This window comes from Xenopus laevis, chromosome 2S (genome assembly GCF_017654675.1).
Source record: "Xenopus laevis strain J_2021 chromosome 2S, Xenopus_laevis_v10.1, whole genome shotgun sequence".
Taxonomy (NCBI): domain Eukaryota; kingdom Metazoa; phylum Chordata; class Amphibia; order Anura; family Pipidae; genus Xenopus; species Xenopus laevis.
In genome coordinates, this window is record NC_054374.1 from 134,899,547 (window position 1) to 134,920,968 (window position 21,422).

Sequence of the window (21,422 nt, forward strand, 5' to 3'; positions counted from 1 at the left end):
CCCTGTGAAATAACTGTATATTGTTTTGGAATTACTCTTTTTTTTATTAGCATTTGATGACTTTTCTGGTTATTATGGGTTGCCTGACAATAACATATAACATAAAGAGGAAATCTCAGCTATTGATTGGAACACTGCAGTCTACGGCTCTATGGACAAATGGGCCATAAACATTGCTATTATAATCCATCACTGGGCTCTGAGATCAATCAGTTTAAATGAAAATCGTGAGTGCTCAAGTAAAAAAACAGTAAAATGATAGAAAATACAAAGTTGGGAATTAAAAATACAGCTCTTTTCATTACAGTAGAAGTTACATTTAAGATGAAGTTCCCCTTTAATACTGACCTGAAAATAGGCTACATATCCCATTAATATTAATCAAGCAACCCCATGTGTTATACAGACATCAGACAAGAAAGCAGGCAAATATGAATAACATAGTTACTTTAACAGGTCAGATGTCTGTTGAGAGTGGGACCCCACATATGTCTGAAATAAAGATTGTATTATAATCATAGGACTGATGCAGACTCTAACATACAAATGGTTTTTATTTGCCATGTATGTTGTTATTTTTGCCCAGCTGGGGTCAGGGGTAACAGTTTCAATATTGGTACAGATACAAAATTGGAAATGATCCTATAAGATACAAAAATATATGCTTGTGATCGAACCTTTGAATTGCACAATCTCCCCATTCTGTGTTTTGGGCAGCCCCTTCAAGCAAACCTCAGTAGTAAGAGCGAGTTTAACGCCGCAGCTTCCCAGCAGGAATCCAATCTGGTGCCCTCCAGCGTCCTAGTGTTGAAAAAGGAACATAAGATGCCATAGTCAATCACTGTTTATAGAGCTTATTATAGGATTTTAGTCTCTCTTGTACTTGTAATGCCTGGTCCTGTTTTTAAAGGAACAGTAACACTAAAAATGTTTTTTTTAAAGTAATAGAAATATAATGTCATGTTGCCCTGCACTGGTACAACTGGTGTGTTTGCTTCAGAAACTCTACTATAGTTTATATAAACAAGCTGTGTGTAGCCATGGGGGCAGCCATTCAAAGCTGAAAAAGAAGAAAAGGCACAGGATACACAGCAGATAACGGATAAGCTCTGTAGTATACAATGGGATTCTCCAGAACGTATCCGTTATCTACTGTGTATCATGTGCTTGAATGGCTGCCCCCATGGTTACACAGCAGCTTGTTTATATGAACTATAGTAAGAGTTTCTGAAGCAAACACACCAATTTTACCAATGCAAGACATCAGTCCATTATATAGTAATTACTTTAAAATACTTTTCTTTTTTGGTGTTACTGTTCCTTTAAATCTCAGCCAGGACCAGTTAATTTCTTTTGACAAAAAGCCTGCTGAGGTGTGTGTATATATATATATATATATATATATATATATATATATATATATATATATATATATATATATATATATATATATATATACTGAAGTTCAGCATTACAAGCCAAAAATTGGGGCACAGCATCTTTAAGATTCTATACCATGTTATAGGGTTGTTATTATAAAGAACAATCATAGCAATCGTGGCAGTCTTCTTGGGAGCACTAAAGGTGCTATATACAGTATCATTAGCAAAGTTTGTGCTTGTCCTTTAATATATAGCAGCCAATCATGAGTTTTAATTAATGAAAGCCAACTATGGAGTTATTATGGTTTACTGAACTATGAGAATGTTACTATATCCTGTAAATATATAAAAATCACAAGCAGCTGCAATTGTGGTATATCTTGAGACATGACAGTGGACCTATAACTAAATATGGTGCTGTCCAAATGCAGTGACTGCGATACTATAGTCAACGTACCTTAGGCAGAACAAGATTACATTTTTTCAAGGTAAATGTGCTTAAATAAAATTTCCTGTGGTTGCCCAAAGTTTTCTCATTGTATTTCACAGTATTTCTTGCTGTGCAATGAATTTTAACACTGTTGTCTAGCAGAGCTGGGGTCCTGAGTTCAATCCCAACCTGGGTAAGGAGTATGTATGTTCTCCTTTGCGTCTTTGTGGGTTGTTAATATACTCACAGACAGCACCAGCCACAGGATTCTTTTAAAACGCCTTTATTGGAACATGGGTTCTGACCCAAAAATCCAGCCAATTCTTTCTGGGTTGTGTCCCACATTCCAAAAACATAAAGGCAGGTTGATTGGCTCCTGATAAAATTGACAATCCTGTCTGAATGGACCTTAGATTGTAAGCTCATCTGGGGACGATGGCAGGGCATATTGTGATTTATGAGCAAGCACTGCATAATTAAGTATCAGCACTATATAACTAAGGCAGAACAATAGTGATTTCTATATGCAGTGTATATGTATTTCCTGCATCTGAAGTCTCCAAACACCTTGCACCACCTAGTGGTAGATTACGAACATAAATAATGTGGTAGTTCCAACTAGTTTAGATACATATGTGCAATCAAAAAGTAAAACCAAGCTATTTCTTTTGCTTTTCAGTCCGTATAAATGAATTACAAGTAAGACGAGCCTTGTTTATAAAAAGGAGAAACTAGCTTAAAGGGGCAGTTCGCCATTAAGTTAACTTTTAGTATTTTATAGAATGGCCAATTCTAAGCAATATTCAATTGTCTGCCATTTTTTCTTTTTTTTTATAGTTTTTGAATGATTTGCCTTCTTTCTTTTGACTCTTTCCAGCTTTTTAAGTGGGGGTCAATTGCATCCAGAAAACAAATCCTCAGCAAGGCTACACATTTATTGCTAATTTTTATTACTTATCTTTCTATTCTGGCCTGGCCTATTCAAATTCAAGTCTTTTATTCAAATCATTACATGGTTGCTCGGGTAATTTAAACCCTAGCAACCAGATTTCTGAAACTGCAAATTGGGGAAATGCTGAATAAAAAGCTAAATAACTCAAAAACCACAAAAAATTAAAACCATTTGCAAGTTTTCAATTAATTTAAAGGTGAACAACCCCTTTAATAAACATGATAATGGTATGATTGTCTTTTTATTTATATTTTCCACCACAAATTATTTGGGCTGAAGGAATGAATCATTGAGGTTGGTTATCCATGTGACACAGACCTTTATGTCCACTGCCATTTGCTTCATTTGACTGATTAGAAATGACATTCATGGAACCATTGGCCTACCAATAATGTACTAATTATTAATAAGCAGTGGCCGCATGAACTGTAACAGTGCACAAAAGATCCGTGTGGCTGGGAACCTATCTGTCCAACAGCCCTTGAAACGTCATCGTTACCTTTCTAGTAAGAGGTACCTCAATCGGCACTGGGATCACCTCCGCTAAGAGACAGCCATAAAAAGCAACCATGAACATCACTGGGTCGTTATTGGGATAAACCAGGGCAACCTGAAAGACATCAGCAATAAAACAAACAGTGAAACCTTGATTTTAAGTACCCTGATTTTAAGTTTTCCTGCATTTTACATTTTTTATTTGTGGTCCCACCAATTTATAACGCATTTCCCTGTTAAGTAATGTTTTCCCAGATTTTAATTCAACAAATCCAGGATTATGTTTGGGATTCAGCCTTTTTCAGCAGGATGTGGCCGAAACCTTGTGCCTGGCAGAACGGAATACGAATCCTAATTTGCATATGTAAATTAGGGACGGGTAGGGACTTTTCATCACAAAAGAAGATTTCTTTTTTCCACTTTTTCTTTTCCTGCCCCTAATTTGCATAGCGGTATTCGGCAGAATCTTTCACCAAAGATGCAGGGATTTGGGCGAATCCCAAATAGTGGATTCGGTGCATTCCTAATTATTTGTGATATAAATAGGTTTGAAATACTAACCAAATGTTTATTTTGCCATAGTTCTATTTTGCCATGTTCTGCCTTGGTCAATTCCAATTAGTCTGCCCCTTATACAGTCCTGGACCAATCACTTATTGCTTTAGGTTGTGTATGTGACAGAAAGGCCTTGCACATGCCCCCTATAGTGTAATATTAACGCTGCAATGCTTAACCCTTGTTATTAACTCAGTAAATATTGTATCTCAAAGTAAAACTGACTCCTGTACTTATATCCTTTCAGCACTTGAAGAAAAAGTTACTATAACACATTTCCCTGATTTTACATTTCCCTGATTTTGCATTTTACTGGATTTTACAAACTTTTTTGCCTGAGAAATGTAAAATGGGGGTTCTACTGTATATGAATGGTATTCCAAAGTGACATTATAGGTTGAAATGGAAGTCACTCACATTACACACATATAACTTAAAATTAAGTTAGGAAAAGACATAGCTTTGACACAGGGAGGCACAAACAATATTTGTATTTCGAATTCACACAATTTTTTTTTTAACTCACATGAATTTGATTTTACTCAAAATGCGAATATTAGATTTATTATAATAATCGAATATGTTAAACTCGAACGAATTTCTAATTCGATCAAAAAAAAAATAATCAAATTTGATCAAAGTCGATTCTGGAAGGCTGCAAACATCTCCAAATTGCTCATTGGACCTATCCCACTTATAAAGCAATTTGGCTTTTTTAGGTTTTAGGTGGGGAATTGTCAAATTCGAATTCTCAAAGGGCCAGAATAAGATAAATCTCGAAAATCAGACAACTATTAACTAAGCAGTGAGTTAGAACAGATTCTACTGAAGAAGGATAAAAGCTACACCAGCTAAATGCAATGAATGAATGTAGTACTTATGGGCACAAGTAGAAAGATGACCAGTTATGTGACAACCTATCCAAAAGCCATTCACCATATTACCAGCTAGTGCTTAAATATACACCATATGGGTCATTGATAAAGTACGGGGCAGGGGTACCCCGTCATTTTAGAGGCCAGAGACCTGAAGCAATTTTGTGCAAAAGACTGCTGATTGTGCCTGTATTTTTTCCCCTGCACTGCAAAACAGTGTTCAGTATTGCGGATTCATGAGGGGTGGGCAGAGGGAGGCATGTAGGCACCAGGGGATTTGTGTATCATATAATCCATAAATGGATTTTCATAAATTCAGGGCCTACCCAGACCTGGCTAGGTACTTTTAGAAAGGGCTTACTGCTCTTACACTTCATTTGGGGTCTCTGTAAAACACAGATTCTTGTTGCCTTACAAACCAGGCCTTATTATAGACTAGAGAAAGCACAGTGATTGGGCAAATGAAACTTGTATCTGCATCCAGTGGTCTAACTTTGTGTTCCTCCAGGCTCCACCTGCAACTACAGAGTCTATTCTTCTATAGTTACTCTACTCTATGCAACCAACATTGTGACCTTAAAGGAAAACTGAAATTGTTGTGTTTCTTAGAAGTAAAATAAATAAATAATGCAAATTATTATATAAAAAATATTTACATCTATTCAGCTTCACACTTATGCAGAAATGTCAGAATGCAGAAACATGTGCAGCACTAAGATTCAAATGAACTCATGGCCCTATGTGAGTGTCTTAAGTTAAGTGAGATTACATGCATAATTCATCATGGTTTTAATGAATGAAAATGAAACATAATCCACTTTAGAGCTTGTGAAAATAAGCCATGCTATGCTGCCTCTGGCCAAATATATATATAGATATTTATATGTATATATAGGAAAAAATTATACTCATCCGACATAGGTACATGATCAGCGGTGACAAGGGCAATAAGGAAGACACAGAAGAAAATACCATAATATTACCATATTAAGTATACAATATAGGAACTAAAGTAATACTTGGGTAGTACATTAACATCACCAAGTACATTGGAATAGTCTCTAGAGTAAACCTTGGTTGTCAGAAAACAGAGGCTTTTTTCGAAGTTTCATTTCTTATTTGTTAAGGGAAAAAAATGACAACAATATTATATACCTTCAGTAGCTAAAACAGTTATCACGAATGTTTTGTGTAAGACTTAGTAATTATCAGAATCAGTGAGAAAGACATTTGTTAATGGCACCATCTACTTAAGAGCTGCCCAACTGAAGCCCATGGGTAGAAGGAATTTTATGGTATTCGGCTGCTCAAAGGTCTTATAGACTCCTTTGAAAGTTATGCTTATTTTAATATAACTGGCCCTCCAACATGAAGACAAATAATAAGCAAACTACTTCAATCCCTGCCCAGTGCTCCTTAGAACTCATTCGACTTCCCAATCCAAATAAGGCTTGGTATCAAGTTGACAGCTGGGCTCCGTATTTTACTCTTACGTTTATCTCTAAAATTGTCTCAATGTCCCTTTCCATTTCCCTCCTTGAAGAGATTTTGATACAATGACGAAGGCAATGAATGGAGACAGACAGTGGGAGGATTACATTTGTAGAGGTTGCACTTTAATGCTGGAAGTAGCGAATAACTAAATAAATGATACAAGAACTAAAAAATGGAACTGCAATGTTTCACCAAGGAATTAACATAAAACTCACTAAATCAGTGCCAATGAATTGATTTGTAGACCAGTTTACATAACTTATGGTAGTTGTACTCCTACAACTCCCACTTTGCCCTGTGTAGGCCTAAGTCAGACCTAAACAGTTGTGGTCTTGGGAGTTACAGAGAGGATATGGGTGGACTGGATGGTTTTCATACTACGAATGTCGTAATAAGCAACCTGCCACTTTACACATGTTGTCTATGTAGTGGTACCATGCTTGACAGGCATCTGGGGGCATGAAATTCCCAAAAGAATGAATAGCAGGCAATTCAAAATATTTTGTCGCCTGTCCACCATGCAGGAAACCTACCCAATCAAAATGTGATCATAAAGGCAAATATAAAAGGTTCCTTCCTAACCTTATTGTACATATTCTTAGCCATGTAATTAAAATGCTGGCAGCAAGGTTACCTCTCCTTGACCTGAACAAAGAAGAGGTTCCTGTACTGCAGGGGTGCCCAAAAGGTAGATGGGGATCTACCAGTAGACCTTTAGCTGTGTCTCAAGACACAGTCAACAAACAGCTTGTCTAAATCACTCTCCTATTTCATGCTTTTCATTCAGATATTTATTAGGTTACGGTCACATAAATATAAGAAATAATTGTTTGTTAAATATAACAATATACATTTTCCCATTAATCAATAATATTTCCCATAGAACAGAATGCCAACAATGCTTTTATGGATGTAGATCATAATGGGACAACATCACTAAAAGTAGACCTTGTATTAGTAAAGTATGGCCACTCCTGCTGTACTGTATAACTTGCTTGTGTGCTGGTCCCATAAGGCAAGCCCATTCTGACCTTGGCTGCAAACAATCACAGCTATTTACAGAAAATACATGCATATACTTAATTATGTTGCATTACCCTGTCCCCAGGCTTCAGCACTTGTTCATTCTTGGTACCCAGTTTGTTCAGTAGGGTATAGGCCAGTCTAACACTTCTGGTCCATAGCTTGCCTGGAAATGAATGCAAACAAAACTTGTTATAATTTTCAGTCTGGAAACTCTGCACAACAGAAAAACAAATCAACCTAAACCTATTTTGATTGCGTGTTATTGATAAAGTCATTTATGGTTTCTCTTTTACACCTATAAGGCTTTGTCACAGAGAAAGTAGCACTTTACTGCCCGAAACAAACAATGAAACCTAGATCTCTGTAGATCCTACCAGTGCAACACAAGATTAAAAGTGGACATACACAGACCAACAGCCTGTTATGAATACCCCAAAGGCCAATGGTCAAATATAATGCATCTCAGAGTACCAATGGGCCATCCACGTGCTGAATTGGCAGCTAGCATTTCTGTTTAGACAGGCTGACCATGACCAGATGGTTCTGCAGTATCTTCAAGACTGGACAATCTGCCTGCCAAACTCTGTATACTTACAGCATGCTTTTTGGGCAAGCACTATACTGCCGTTAATCTAATGTGGCTTTGTCAAACTAACATGTTGATCCATATATACAGATCATGGCTTAAAACAAGTTGCTAGTGACCTGTTCCTTTAATAGAAGAAAGTGTGTTTTTTTTGTGATACTGACACTAAAAAACAACTTTTCAAAATATTAATGTACACAAAAAATTACCTATGGGTCATGTTGAACGTTTTTTCCCTAAGTGGGCTGCTTTTATAAGTACCGTATATACTCGAGTATAAGCTTTTCCAGTTTTTGGAGGTAAAATTAGGTACCTCGGCTTATACCCGGGATGGCTTATACTCGAGTATATACGGTAGTTACCTGAGGTTCCTAAACCTGACTGTTTTGTCCCTTCTCAGTTAGAGATTCTAATGCTAACAGACTATTGCTGCACAAATATGACAGCCCCCTTATAGAGGAACATGGGGGATCAGACAGGTAACATAAAATCATCAGTAAATACTTTTATATCAAAATTATAATAGCATGCAAAGACAATGTTATGATGTAAAAACGGTTTCAATGCAGGTGTCACTATCACTTTAAGCCCCTGTGTATGAATTTCAAGTGTCAGCATCCCCTGACAGTGTACGCAAGGTATTTTACCAATGCTTGTACATGGCTAATGAGAACTGTAGCTAAATTCTGATGGGTAGTGCTTAATTCTTAAATATGTCCATATATCCAAAAGCATTAATAAATTAATGATTCCTCCTATAAATGTTCCTCTCCCAGTGCTGTAATGTAGATGGCTAAGGACCTGACTCCATTTTCCCTTTAGCAGTCCGTCAGTACCTGCCTAGTAAAAAGAAAACACCTCCCTGTCTCCGTATTGTATCCCATTTGCCTATGGAAATATCCAAACTTGTTCCATTTAACAAATATTAATCCAGCTGTCAAATTCACCCTTGGCACTAATTGAAAAACAAGCGATTAAAGAAGAGTTTTCTATCAGAGAAAGTAAAGTAAATGATGTAATATGGGGTAGACCAGTGATCCCCAACCAGTTGCTTGTGAGCAACATGTTGCTCTCCAAAACTTTGGATGTTGCTCCCAGTGACCTCCAAGCAGGTGCTTAAAGGCAAGATTTAGTTGCATAAAACCATGTGTAATGCCAAACAGAGTCTCCTGTTGGCTGCAAGTCCACATAGAAGCTATCAATGCCCAATCACAGCCCTTATTTGGAAGCCCTAGTAATTTTTTGCATGCTTATGTTGCCCTCCAACATTATTTTACACTTGAATATGGCTCACAGTTTAAAAGGTTGGGGACCTCTGGGGTAGACAGTAATTCAGAGACCATTAGCAACTAGTATTTTTTTATTTTTTGTGTGGATTTTGTGTCCATTCAGAAGCTGTCCTGTTTGGAAATTCAGCAGCTATCTGGCTGCTTGCATCCAATTTATCCTAGAAACCAAGCAGTAGTTACAGTAAGAGACTGGAATATGAATAGCAGTGGGTTTGAATAGAAATTTAAATAATAAGTAACACAAACAGCAAGGTGTTTTAAGCAAAAACAATAATTCCCCGCAGACTTAGTTCTTTTTGCTAATGGCAAGATGGCAAGTCAACCCAGCATATTAGAATAACAACAGAGAGAGTGCACTGTGTCTTACCATATGTTAAGGTATAAGTTGGTTTGCCAGTGACATCAAGAGCAGTGAGACATGAACATTTTGCTTGTGTTGTTCCCCAGCGCTGCAGTGCGGCTTCCACTGATGGGGGCCAGTTGCACACAACACCCAGGGGTTCCCCCTTTACAGGGGTCACTTGGCGTCCCTCTGGCTTGGGCTGGTTTGGATCTGGTCTGGGTACTGCAAGACAAAAAATATATATTATAATGAACTGAAACTTCAAGTCTGGGCACAGTACATATGATCACATCTAATGCCACTTTTTGTTCAAGATCCTATTTAAATTTGAAATATGTATTTGATGCAATTAAACCATTTCTACTTCTATATAACACAGGGATCCTAAACAAAAAGCATCATCACATGGCAAAACAACATGTTTTATCTCTGTTTAGAATAGCAATGTCACAGCTGTAAAGTACATAAAAGAGCATACTTTACATACAAAAGGCAATACTCGACCTATTTATATTTGCTATTTAACCTCATCATTAAGATTTTCCTTCTAATCCTCATTTTGCCATCTTCAAAATGTCTTAATCTCTAAATCTTGCTAAGGCTCATGGGAAATGTGTGCGGGGTGACACCTTGTCAAGCAGAGGGTGTGATAAATTAAATGTGCAAAGCTATCGATTTGGAACAGGATAACAGGCATATCTGTGTCACACTATGGCAGGAGGACAGAGTGAGACCAGCGTAGGAAATGTTCATTGGACCAATCATATGAAGTGTCTGGTTATAAAAGTTACAACCAAAATGCAACTGAGTTCACTGTATCACCATATAACTGTAGTGAACAAAATCAATACAGGCACACATACAGTAGATATGACAGAGACAGAAAATCTATGAGTTTAGAATGATCTTTACCTTCTACAATATCTTCAAAATCATCCACAAAGAATTCCTTTAATGGCGGCCTCTTTGGTCGTTTGAGGGTATTCAGCAACTGTTGGATTTTTGTTGATACTCGACTGCTCACTGCAACACCTAAAAACCAACATGGCATTTACATTTCCTGTAGAAAAGCACTGTAATATATTAAGCAAGCAATGCACTACAAAGCAGTAGGGATGTACTGAATCCAGGATTCGGTTCGGAATTCGGCCAGGATTCAGCCTTTTCCAGCAGGACTTGGATTCGGCCAAATCCTTGTGCTTGGCCGAAACGAACCCACAGGAAGGGAAATCAAGTGACTTCATCACAAAGCAAGGAAGTAAAATAAAAAAATAAAAATCCCCACTTTTTCCTTTCACACCCTAATTTGCATATGCAAATTAGGATTCAGTTCAGTATTCAGCCAATCTTTCACGAAGGATTTGGCCCAATCACAAATAGTGAATTCAGTGCATCCCCAGCAAGCAGCCTGAGAAATGTCCCTAGCAAATGCCCAGCAGTGCAGATTATTTTTATTGTCAACAATTTATAACACTCCAGCTCTTAGAAGTATACTGTAATCAGCTTATTTACCCTTAAGAGAGAGATTGGAAACAGCCAGACAAATTCTGCTTTTAGTTGCAATTATAATTATATAAAAATAATTGTATAACTGCAAAGTTGCTTATCATTGCAATTATTGTCACTATGCAATGGTTTGTGGGTGGAGGGCCCCTTTAAAGAGATATACAAAATCAATCTCAAAAGCCAATTAGGCTGAGATTTTTGTAAAATTCCCATTTGCTCTACCACTGACCCTATGAAACCTAACTTAAAAATTAATTATGCTAAAATATGGGGCAAAAACGACAAGTTTTGATACATCTGCCAGCAACCAGTGTTTTAAGGGAAATTCTGCAAAGGGGTTTTGTCATTTGAACAATTAACACATATGCGGGCAGGAAACACAACACTGAAAATAATCTGCACCGGACCGGGGTTCTTTTAGCGAGCACCATGGAGAGATCCTCTTCCTGCTTCTCCGGTTTTCGAATTTCCCAGTGCAGACCCATGCGCAGTAGAGCAAAACAGTCGGCTTTTTTCGATAAAGTTCGGCTTTTCACTCTACTGTGCATGTGCAGCCGCAAGACGACCCGAGGAAATAGGAAGAGGATCGCTCCGTGGTGCTCACTAGAAAAACCGCATGGAGGTGCGGTTTTCTGCTGATAGAAACACCGACCCGGGGTGTCAGGTGAGTAAAAGTAACTCACTTGGGGGTGCCTAACTTTTGGCACCCCAAGTGTAAAATGCTATTACTTCTCCTTTAACAAAAAAAAATAGATAGATATAAAGCATCTTACTACAAATAGTGCCCAGTATAGTAGATGACTAGGTAACTACTATCTATGGCCCCTATGTTGGTTTACCATGCCTTTATGTAAGGAACAGGAAAGTATAAAGTGCAAGATGGGACATTTACTTAGAACCAGTGAAGAAGTGCAAGAACCTCCCCTTTCGTGCTCATTTAGCCAACACTTATTCCCATGGCCAGGTTATGCTTTGCACCTTGTATCGGATTAAAATAAAATCAAGAACAAGGCAAAGAGCGTAGAGTCTCCCCCAGTCCACCACTAATGAATAAAGGGCTGCTGAACTCTTTAGACCTGCAGCAATTCCAGCAACAAAAAAGGGTACAAAGTTTAAAAAAAAAAGTTTGAAAACTTCCATAGTTTGATCACCTACCGTCTGCAGTATCCATTAAACTAGACCTTCTCGCTGCCTTGTGCACCCCTTTAACCAGGCCTGCAGGGGGAAGGTCAATGTTTGCTGGGCGGACTGAAGACAAGGATGAAGAAGATGAAGATGTGCTTGTGGTAGTTGTGGAGTTGGTGGTGTTGGTGACATCGGGTGGAGCAGGTGAACTGTCTGCAATAGATATCAGACATCAAGATACAACATTTAACTATTCCATATATAAACATTAACATTTTCAAAGCACTTAGTAATGCATTTACATTAAAAGAAAAATTATTTTAAGTACGTTTAACATATCATTTAATGGAACAATTTGGGATCTTAATAAAAACACAATGACAGCTGAATAGTACATACTGCAGGAACAGTGCTGTTTCATTCTGCACACAGAGTCCTAAGTACCTAAAGCCTAAATGTCAACTGCAAAAAAACGATAAAAGGATGGTTTCAGGGTACTTTTCTATTAAAAAAAATAGATTGTAGCCATTCACTCTGTATAATAATGACATGTTTATATAGATTTCTGTAGCGTCACTTTAGAATTTTATGTCCAAAATGGCCTGCTTTATATGGATCTCGGAGATCTCTGCTAATATATTAGTTAGCAAATGGTCTAAGCAATGTTTGTCTTAAAGGAGAATTCAACCCTAAAATGAATATGGCTAAAAATGCCATATTTTGGTATGTGTCTGTGACACTCGCATGCTCAGTGGGCTCTGAGCAGCAGTTGAGAAGCTAAGCTTAGGGCTCGTCACTAATTATCAAGCAGAAAATGAGGTTGGCCTGTAATATAAACTGATGCTACAAGGCAGATTATTAAATTCTGATGCTAATTGCACTGAGTTATGTGCTGTCATGTAGTAATTATCTGTTTTAATTACTAATCAGCCTTACATTGTGACATTTATATTCTATGTGTACTGTATATTGTGAGTGTGCTCAGTAAGTGTGCTCAGATAATGTGCAGTGAATCATCAGAAAAGAAGATTGGGAGCTACTGGGGCATCTTTGGAGACACAGATCTTCGCTGCTAAAGGGCAGTGGTTGCCTTGGGCTGGTACAGAAGCCCAAAACATAATGTACAACATTTCTAGCCTACTTTATTAAGCTTTAGCTCTCCTTTATTAAACACGAGGCTTCCAATAAATGTACAAGGAAGGTCACGTGCACACTCAGGCCCTTCAGTAGTGTTTCCGCTTGGTGCTTAGAAGCCTTAGGGAGACGGCACCCCCAAAATAGGGAATAATCAAGTAAAGCAGGCTAGCACACACATCGATTTAAACCGGGGTCATACCCCTGGTGCGTTTATTGCGTCACAACGTTTCGGGGGCGTTCCCCCTTCGTCAGGTAACCCTGGTTTAAATCGCTGTGTGTGCTAGCCTGCTTTACTTGATTATTCGCTTCCAATAAATGCACAGGTTTGTCCCTAATGTAACATGCACTCTGACACAATCATTAAAACGCAGCACCCAACAAATACTGCAGAACAGTTCATTAGACTCTAATTTTACTTTAGGTTTGATGAAGAAGACAGAAGCATCTTTCTGCAGTGCTTTATCATCATTGCAGAGGGTTAAAAAAACAATAGTCCAATGCCATATAACAACAAAATGACAGTGATTATACAGGGCATACCTATGTGAGTATTAGAGAGTATATCTGCTAAGGTGCCACTGGTACTCTTAACTTCTCCATGTGATAATGTAGAGGATGCTGAAGATGATGTTGATGAACCCTGAACGGACCTGTTGATCCAGGCCTCGGAATTCTGTAAACTCTGAGCAAGAGCGGCAGAGAGAGCAGCTTGGCGTCTTAGGGATCCTTCGTCCTCTGATGCGGAGGATGTATCTGTTGTTTGGGAATATAAAAGTATTAGAACACTTTATAGAAGCAAACCAAAAAAAAGTAGAAAACATCAAGGGGTTTATCATATTTACTACATGGATCATTCCTTTTCCGAGTATTGATGTTACATGCAGGAAACACTTCAGTGAAAAAGGGTTAACGTTTCTTCTACATTTGGAGGAAGTCTGGTCTAAAGCAAATAGTATGGCAATCATTTCCAGAGGGAATGTTTCCTAACATTTTACACCTTTGTTTTTGTTTTATTTTGTTACCTTAACAGATTCTTGTGTTTAACCCAAATACCTCTGAAGGCTTAAGTATTTTAACAAAGATACAAATTTTAAAAAGGCTATGCACATTAACACTTACCCCATTTTTACAGCAATACAAGTATAAAAGGAACAGTAACACCAAAAAATGAAATTATTTCAAGTAATTAAAATATAGTTTACTGTTGTGCTGCACCAGTTTAGCTTGAAGCTCTACTATAGTTTATATAAACAAGCTGCTGTGTAGTCATGGAAAAAGAAGAAATGGCACAGGATACCCAGCAGATAGCTGATGAGCTCTGCAGTATACAATGGGATTCTTCAGAACATATCAGTTATCTATTGTGTATCCTGTGTGTAATTGGCTGCTCCCATGGCTACACAGCAGCTTGTTTATAGCTACACATAACAATATAACTATAGTTATGTTTCTGAAGCAAACACTTTCATTTTACCAGTGCAGGGCAACAGTACATTATATTTAAATTACTTCTCTTTTTTTTGGTGTTCCTGTTCCTTTAGGTCTACTTGCCTAGAGTCAACCAACATTCCCCTTGGCATGTTGGTGTTAGAGCTGTAAAGGTTTGCAGATATCATACATTACTGCAATTGTCCATTTGTGCAGAGAAAAATTGTATTTGAAGTTTGAACATGCAAAAAAGCACATGGACAGGCACCTTAGCTGATATCTTGCTTCGTACCCAGTTTCCAGCCAATCCAAACATCTCAAAAGATTCCAGAATGTCAGTCAACCCAAAAATGTGGATGGATAATGCCTATTAGCAGGCAAGGTAAACTGATTATGCCTACTGCTGAGCCTCCCTCCCATATGCCTGATAGCTACTATCCCGCAATAGAAGTATAATTCCCTATTATGCTCCACTAGGATTATATGAAGCATCTGCACTGCACATAACACTATGCACATTGCCCCAAACTTTCCATGGTTTAGCCATTTCCTATTTTCAGATATCTCTAGATTTTAAGCTTTCTACAAACTGGGTTCTCTGTCCTTGTCTCTGATCGTTTGTTTTTTTGCTTCTTTCATTGCTTTTCTCAGTCTCATGCAGTCTAATTGACCCTCACTGCTAATAGTGTATGGCAAGACATAAGGAAAGTTATTGTTGTTAGTCTGCAGCTTACACAATGTTGCAATTTACACAATGCAGCAGCTTACACAATACTGCAACTTACCCAATGCTGCATCTTACCCAATGCTGCATCTTACCCAATGCTGCATCTTACCCAATGCTGCATCTTACCCAATGCTGCATCTTACCCAATGCTGCATCTTACCCAATGCTGCATCTTACCCAATGCTGCATCTTACCCAATGCTGCATCTTACACAATGCTGCAACTTAGAGCTGAGTCAGTAACTATTAAACATACATAAGGAAAACAAAGCTGGGAGGAAACGTACACATATTTCTATAAAGGGAAAAAATCTTGCAGACAAAGCAGTTGAATAAAGTTATACCTGGAGGGGTACATGCGTCAGCTGGAGACTGCACAAATGTTGACCGCCTTTTGGTTGGCATCGGTAATGCCATCTTTTGTTCTTTATGCTTGGCCAAAGCCGCTTGAACTGCTTCTGTGTGGATATCTGAAAGGGAAAAATGTGGATATGAACCCAAACAGTATTCGTGAATTCCCTTCATAACGATATCCAACATCAATATGTCTCAACCGATAGTGGATCAGACCTTGTACAAATGTCTGCCCAAGAGATGTGGGCTAAATGTAATTATATCATGAGAGTGATAATGCAAGGAATGATCTCTGCAGCTAGGCCATGAGCATTTACTGCAGCTTTGTACCTGTGGTTAATGCTCATCTGACTCTATGTGATTAGGAAGCAATTTTCTTGTGTTTTAAATCAGCACAATAAAAAAAATACCATGTGGTGCTAACCACATTCAAAAACTTCTCCAAGCTGAAGTCGAGTGCAGCACAAAAAAGGCAAAGGCTTACAGATTCCTCTTGGTGGGCCAAACAGGGCCCTATATGTTTTATTATCAGAGGGCAAGGAATATGACTCAAGCTTTTGAAGAGGAGCCCTTGATAAAGTATATTTACACAGACGAAGGGGTCTTCCTAGAAAGTCTGTGTGGGGTTCCTTGCTTGATAAAAGACCGATGGCGGTCTGAAACGTTGCCAAGTGTATTGGGGCCAGAAACCCATGTCTCAATAAAGGCATTTTAAATAGCATAATCTATGGCTGGTGCTGTCGACATTTGTAAATTGTGGGGTTTCTTGCACTCAGCTAATAAACATGTAGGGCTGGGCTCTGTTTGTTCCACCAAGAGGAATCTGTGTACCTCTGCCTTTTTATGCTGTGGTGGACTATGGCCGAGAGAAGTGTTTGGACAAAGTGAGCACCAATGCTTTATGGTAAATATCCGCAAAAAAGTATTAAATAGTCATACCTCCCAACATTTTGGAAATAGAAAGAGGGGCAAAAAGATTTGCAGTGTGTAGCGCGGCTTAATTTTTTGGCCATGCCCATTTATATTGCCACACCCCCTAATTACCATGGTTTTTAAAAAAAATTGGCAGGTTATGAAAGTTTGAATGCATTTTTGTGGTTTCTATGTGTTATTACAGTTTTGCTAATGAAGGTGAATTGCCCTTTAAGCTGCAATCCAGTTTCCCGTGAGACCTGCTTATCTTAAATTGTTACAATTGCTTCTTTGCTTATCTTAAATTGTAACAATTGCTCCTTTGCTTGTCTTAAATTGTTACAAAAGTATCAACGTGCACCTGCTGAGTGTTCTGGGCTCTCTGGCAAAACCCAATTAAGTTTTAGAAACTTTGTATCTTTTTCTGGCTGTTCAGTGCAGATCAAAGTTAAAAGTTGGGACATTTCAGTAACGATCTGGGACTGCGGGTTGAGTTGTCAAAATCTGGACTGTCCCGTGAAAAACGGGACAGTTGGGAGGTATGATATAGGAGTATGTTCAATGCCTTCACAAGCAGCCATTGACCAAAACTATGGGGGTCCTTTATTAAGGGTGCATATGCCTTAGTGCTATTATTTGTAGCAATCAATGGGAGATTTGCTTAAGTATTCCACCTATCCAACCTAATCGATGACTAATAGCTATAAATTAGCAAATGAGCCCCATACATCCTACAAGTTCATTTCCTCATTGAAGGGAGACATAAACCTTTGTGACAAAGTTAAGTCAAATCTATGCTAGGAGATCAGCAGACCAAGGAATAATTATGAAAATAAATTGAGAGAAAAAAATATTGTGTGTGTGCATGATGCAATATAAGAATATCAATGATAATGAGCCCAGGGGACCGAGGAATAAGAGGTACTAAGCACCAAGGTTAGTGCTAGGCTACACCAAACAAGCACAGTCTCACTGGAGTAATGAATGATATTTTATATGATCTTGGCACAACAAGTAATTCCTTTGCAACAGAGAAAATACAGTATACTCTTTAATAAGTATTATATTCATTTTAGAAGTTGTGTTTCACTGGGTTAAAAGCAATTACTGCATTTGTCCTGGCTACATACTTGTTTCTCTGTATGTTCAGTGAAACCTATTGGCTTATGTTTCCAATGCTTTATTGAGCCAGTCTATGAATAGCATCAAAATGTCAAGACACAAACAGAGCATTTCTCATTGTGCTTCTCTACATGTATCTATCACATAGGGTTGTTTTCCAAGGAGAAGTCCATTGGCAGGTGTCATAATACTTACTGTGACAAGAAACGGTGTTCAGAGGAGTTCCTATTTGTGCATTTAATATTATGAAATTTGCCAAAGGACTTCTCCTTGGAAAATAACACTTTGTGATGGATACATGTAGGAAAGAATTGAGTCTTTGTAGTTTTTGGCTTAGTGAAGGCAGTTTCTGCCAAATCTGAGGTAATTCCTGCTCTGCTTTCTGACTATTAAATCCTCCTAGGGAAAAACAATAAGTTTCATGTGCAGATGAACTCTATAATAATGCATGCTTAGCATGACAGCAGAAGAGAATAATAGGAGTGTGCTGCTGCCAAAACGCACAATAACACTTCATCCAGTTCATCCCTACATACTTCAAGATAACCCACTTATGCTGAAATCCTACATAGAACTCACTGTAACGTCAACCAGAAAAAGATAATGAGCAAAGTGCAGTGAAGGAACCTCTTAAAGGAGAACTAAAGCTTAACTAAAGAAGTAGCTAGAAATGTTGTACATTCTGTTTTTGGCTTCTGTACCAGCCCAAGGCAACCACAGCCCTTTAGCAGTAAAGATCTGTGTCTCCAAAGATGCCCCAGTAGCTCCCCATCTTCTTTTCTGCTGATTCACTGCACATGCTCTGTGCTGTCGTCACATACTGAGCTTAGGGACCAACCCACAATATACAGTACACATAAAATATAAATGCCACAATATATGGCTGATAAGTAATTAATACAGATAATTACTACATGGCAGCACAGAAACCAGTGCAATTAGCATCAGAATTTAATAATCAGCCCTGTAGCTGTAGATGACCCCTAAGCTTAGCTTCTCAATAGCTGCTCAGAGCCCACTGAGCATGTGAGTGTCAGAGACACTTTCCAAGTTGGTGACCCCCTGTGACAAGTTTTGAAGTCCTGGATCATTGCTGCTATTGACAAGCTGAAACTTTATATTGATGCAATAAGTTCAGGATATAAAATATGGCATTTTAGCCACATTGATTTTTAGGGTTTAGTTCTTTAAGGCTATGGCTTACTACAGTGTATAATATTTGGGTGCCAATACAACAAGTATATGTGGGTGCTTGTGTTCTCCAGTAACACAGCCATGGGATCCTTTATCTAAAAACCTGATATCCAGAAAGCTCCGAATTATTGTAAGGCCATCTGCCACAGATCCCATTCTAATCAAACAATTCTAATGTTTAAAAATGATTTCCTTTTTCTTTCAGATTGTACTTAATCAAAACTAAGCTGCATGCATCCATATTGACAGCATAACAACCCTATTGGGTTTATTTAATGTTTAAATAAAGAAAAAAAATGGATGATATATCTCATATCTCCACTGTCTCAAATGCTGTGAGCAAAAGCAATCACACTTAGGGGCCTATTTCACATGCCATGTAAAACACTGGAGGAAAACATCACCGGTGATGTTGCCCATAGCAACCAATCAGATCTTTGCCTTTGTTTTCTAACTTGTGGGTGACTGTTGAAATCTAATTGCTGATTGGTCGCTATGGGCAACATCACTGGTGATGTTTTCCTCCAATGTTTTACATAGCATGTTAAATAACCCGCTAAAAAGACCATTTACACTGGATATCAAGGTATATCAGCAAACCCAGAATCCGAGTTGAAGACCTGTGATCTGCTAGTTCTTCTTATGGGCTGAAGAACTGAAAAGGGTCAACATGAAGGGGTGGTTTGCATTCAAACATGTTCACTTTGGAGGCTTCTTATCTTCAGATAGTTTCTTTGAGAAGTGAACTGTTTTTTAAACCATTACATTGGTCTCTGGTCACAGATCCCTTATAGAATGTTCAGTTTTGGAAATCCCAAGTATGATAGATAAGGGGGATGCATAGTCTAAGGCTGCCTCATGATGCTGATTCTGCCGATAAATGCAAGCCTAAAATCAGCCCCTCCGCTGGCATTTGCCTTCTATTGTGACCACTCCTGGAGCCACTGTGGTAGCCGAGGTGCAGGCATATGGAGTGGACTTTGGCACCAAAATCGAAAATCCGAAATCCACTCCATGTGTCTGCACCTGGGCAGATGTAGAGGCCCCTGCTTAATCTCCTTTAGCATGGATGACAAAAATGACATTTCAGTTGTGTCATTGCAATTCAGACTGATTGAAAGGTATTTCCGTAAGTTATGTTACCTGTACTGGAGAAGCTTGGACAACAATACATACCATGTGTTATCGCACTAAAATGATTTTGAATATATAGAGCCAAACATGAGATATTCTGAATGTACTAGAAAGCATAAAGTACTCAAAGTATCATGTCCCAAAAAATAATTAACGGAACCTTTATGCATTCCTGTAACATTAAACCTTTTGGAGGGTCACATCTGGTGAACTAGCCTCCAGCTGCACAGCCTAACTACGGTAAAAGGGTGACTTATAGTAACTTAATCAGATCCAAAAAGTTAATACAATCTGGCTACTGCAATGCTGTAAAACACCATATTGATCCAGCAAGTCCCTAAAAGCAGATCAGTGAATATGAACTGATTGTTAGTTTTCTGTTGTACAAGCAGTTGTTGTCGTTTGTGGTGGTGTTATAAAAATATGTTCTTCCCTGAAGCTTTGTTTCTTATTTAATTATTACATGCCTAATAACTACGCCCTTTATCTCCACATGCCTTAAAACCCTCACTTATCTCTAGTCCCTGCCCCTCAGAACTTGTCAAACATTTGTTTAAGGGGTTTTTAACTTAAAAATATGTCCTTACATTCCACAAAAATGCCAGAACACCCATATACTAGTCCATGGGTAAAAATGTTTTTTTGCATAAAGGGATTTGGACCCATTTTTCCATGTGTAAGATTAGGTTGGGCAAATATGTAGTGGGAAAATGATAACAAAAGACAGCTTTGCTCTACTAAGGGTTTCAATATTTATGCCAGTTAAAGCTGTTCTATACAGTTTACCAACACACAAGCAAAACATTTTCTGGGGTTTTATTAATAATATAAATGTGCAGCAGTTCAGTTAAGCAAGAAATATTTAACAGTATTCCATGAAACAGATCTCAGCTCAGTCAGACAAGAAATGAGCACACAAGCTAGTGAATCCCATATTTATAAACACGTATGGAACATGGGTCTGTGTGGCCAGCATAAGATAAGCACACAGGCAGGGAGTACTAGTAAGACAGCGGTTATTTAGGGGCCTTTATTTCCCTGGCACGTGCCACATGATTATGTACACTGGTGATGACACTCTGACCCCACACAAGGGGGCAATATAAGGACATATGGCAGAATAAATAAAATTTACTTCCCCTTTAACTGGGAAATATTCCACTCCAAATTGCCTGTTACTGTTTGTATCCTTCTAAATAATTTCTGTGCAAATTAAAAACATACCCAGACTATAAGGATGAACGCAATAAACCGGCTGCCAAGTGAGCCATTGTTTGCGGAATCTGAGAGCCTCTGCAGAGAACGAATGGATTCCATGCTAAATTATTAACAGTGTAGAGATGAGAATTTCTGAAAG

The 21,422-nt window shown here is 38.2% G+C and overlaps 1 protein-coding gene across 3 annotated transcripts in view; it reads right to left on the bottom strand.

Moving 5' to 3' along the window:
* LOC108709000 (disco-interacting protein 2 homolog B) overlaps nucleotides 1-21,422 on the bottom strand; it is a 134,305-nt gene that overhangs the window by 37,486 nt on the left and 75,397 nt on the right. For 2 of the 3 annotated variants that reach the window (XM_041584456.1, XM_041584459.1), the window contains 8 exons: nucleotides 15,694-15,819; nucleotides 13,736-13,948; nucleotides 12,089-12,271; nucleotides 10,340-10,459; nucleotides 9,452-9,649; nucleotides 7,281-7,372; nucleotides 3,264-3,374; nucleotides 678-801 (listed from right to left, as the gene is read on the bottom strand). In XM_041584456.1, coding sequence (XP_041440390.1) covers nucleotides 678-801; nucleotides 3,264-3,374; nucleotides 7,281-7,372; nucleotides 9,452-9,649; nucleotides 10,340-10,459; nucleotides 12,089-12,271; nucleotides 13,736-13,948; nucleotides 15,694-15,819 — 1,167 coding nt within the window. The remainder of the gene's footprint in view (nucleotides 1-677; nucleotides 802-3,263; nucleotides 3,375-7,280; nucleotides 7,373-9,451; nucleotides 9,650-10,339; nucleotides 10,460-12,088; nucleotides 12,272-13,735; nucleotides 13,949-15,693; nucleotides 15,820-21,422) is intronic. The other variant, XM_041584457.1, reaches the window with a different exon arrangement.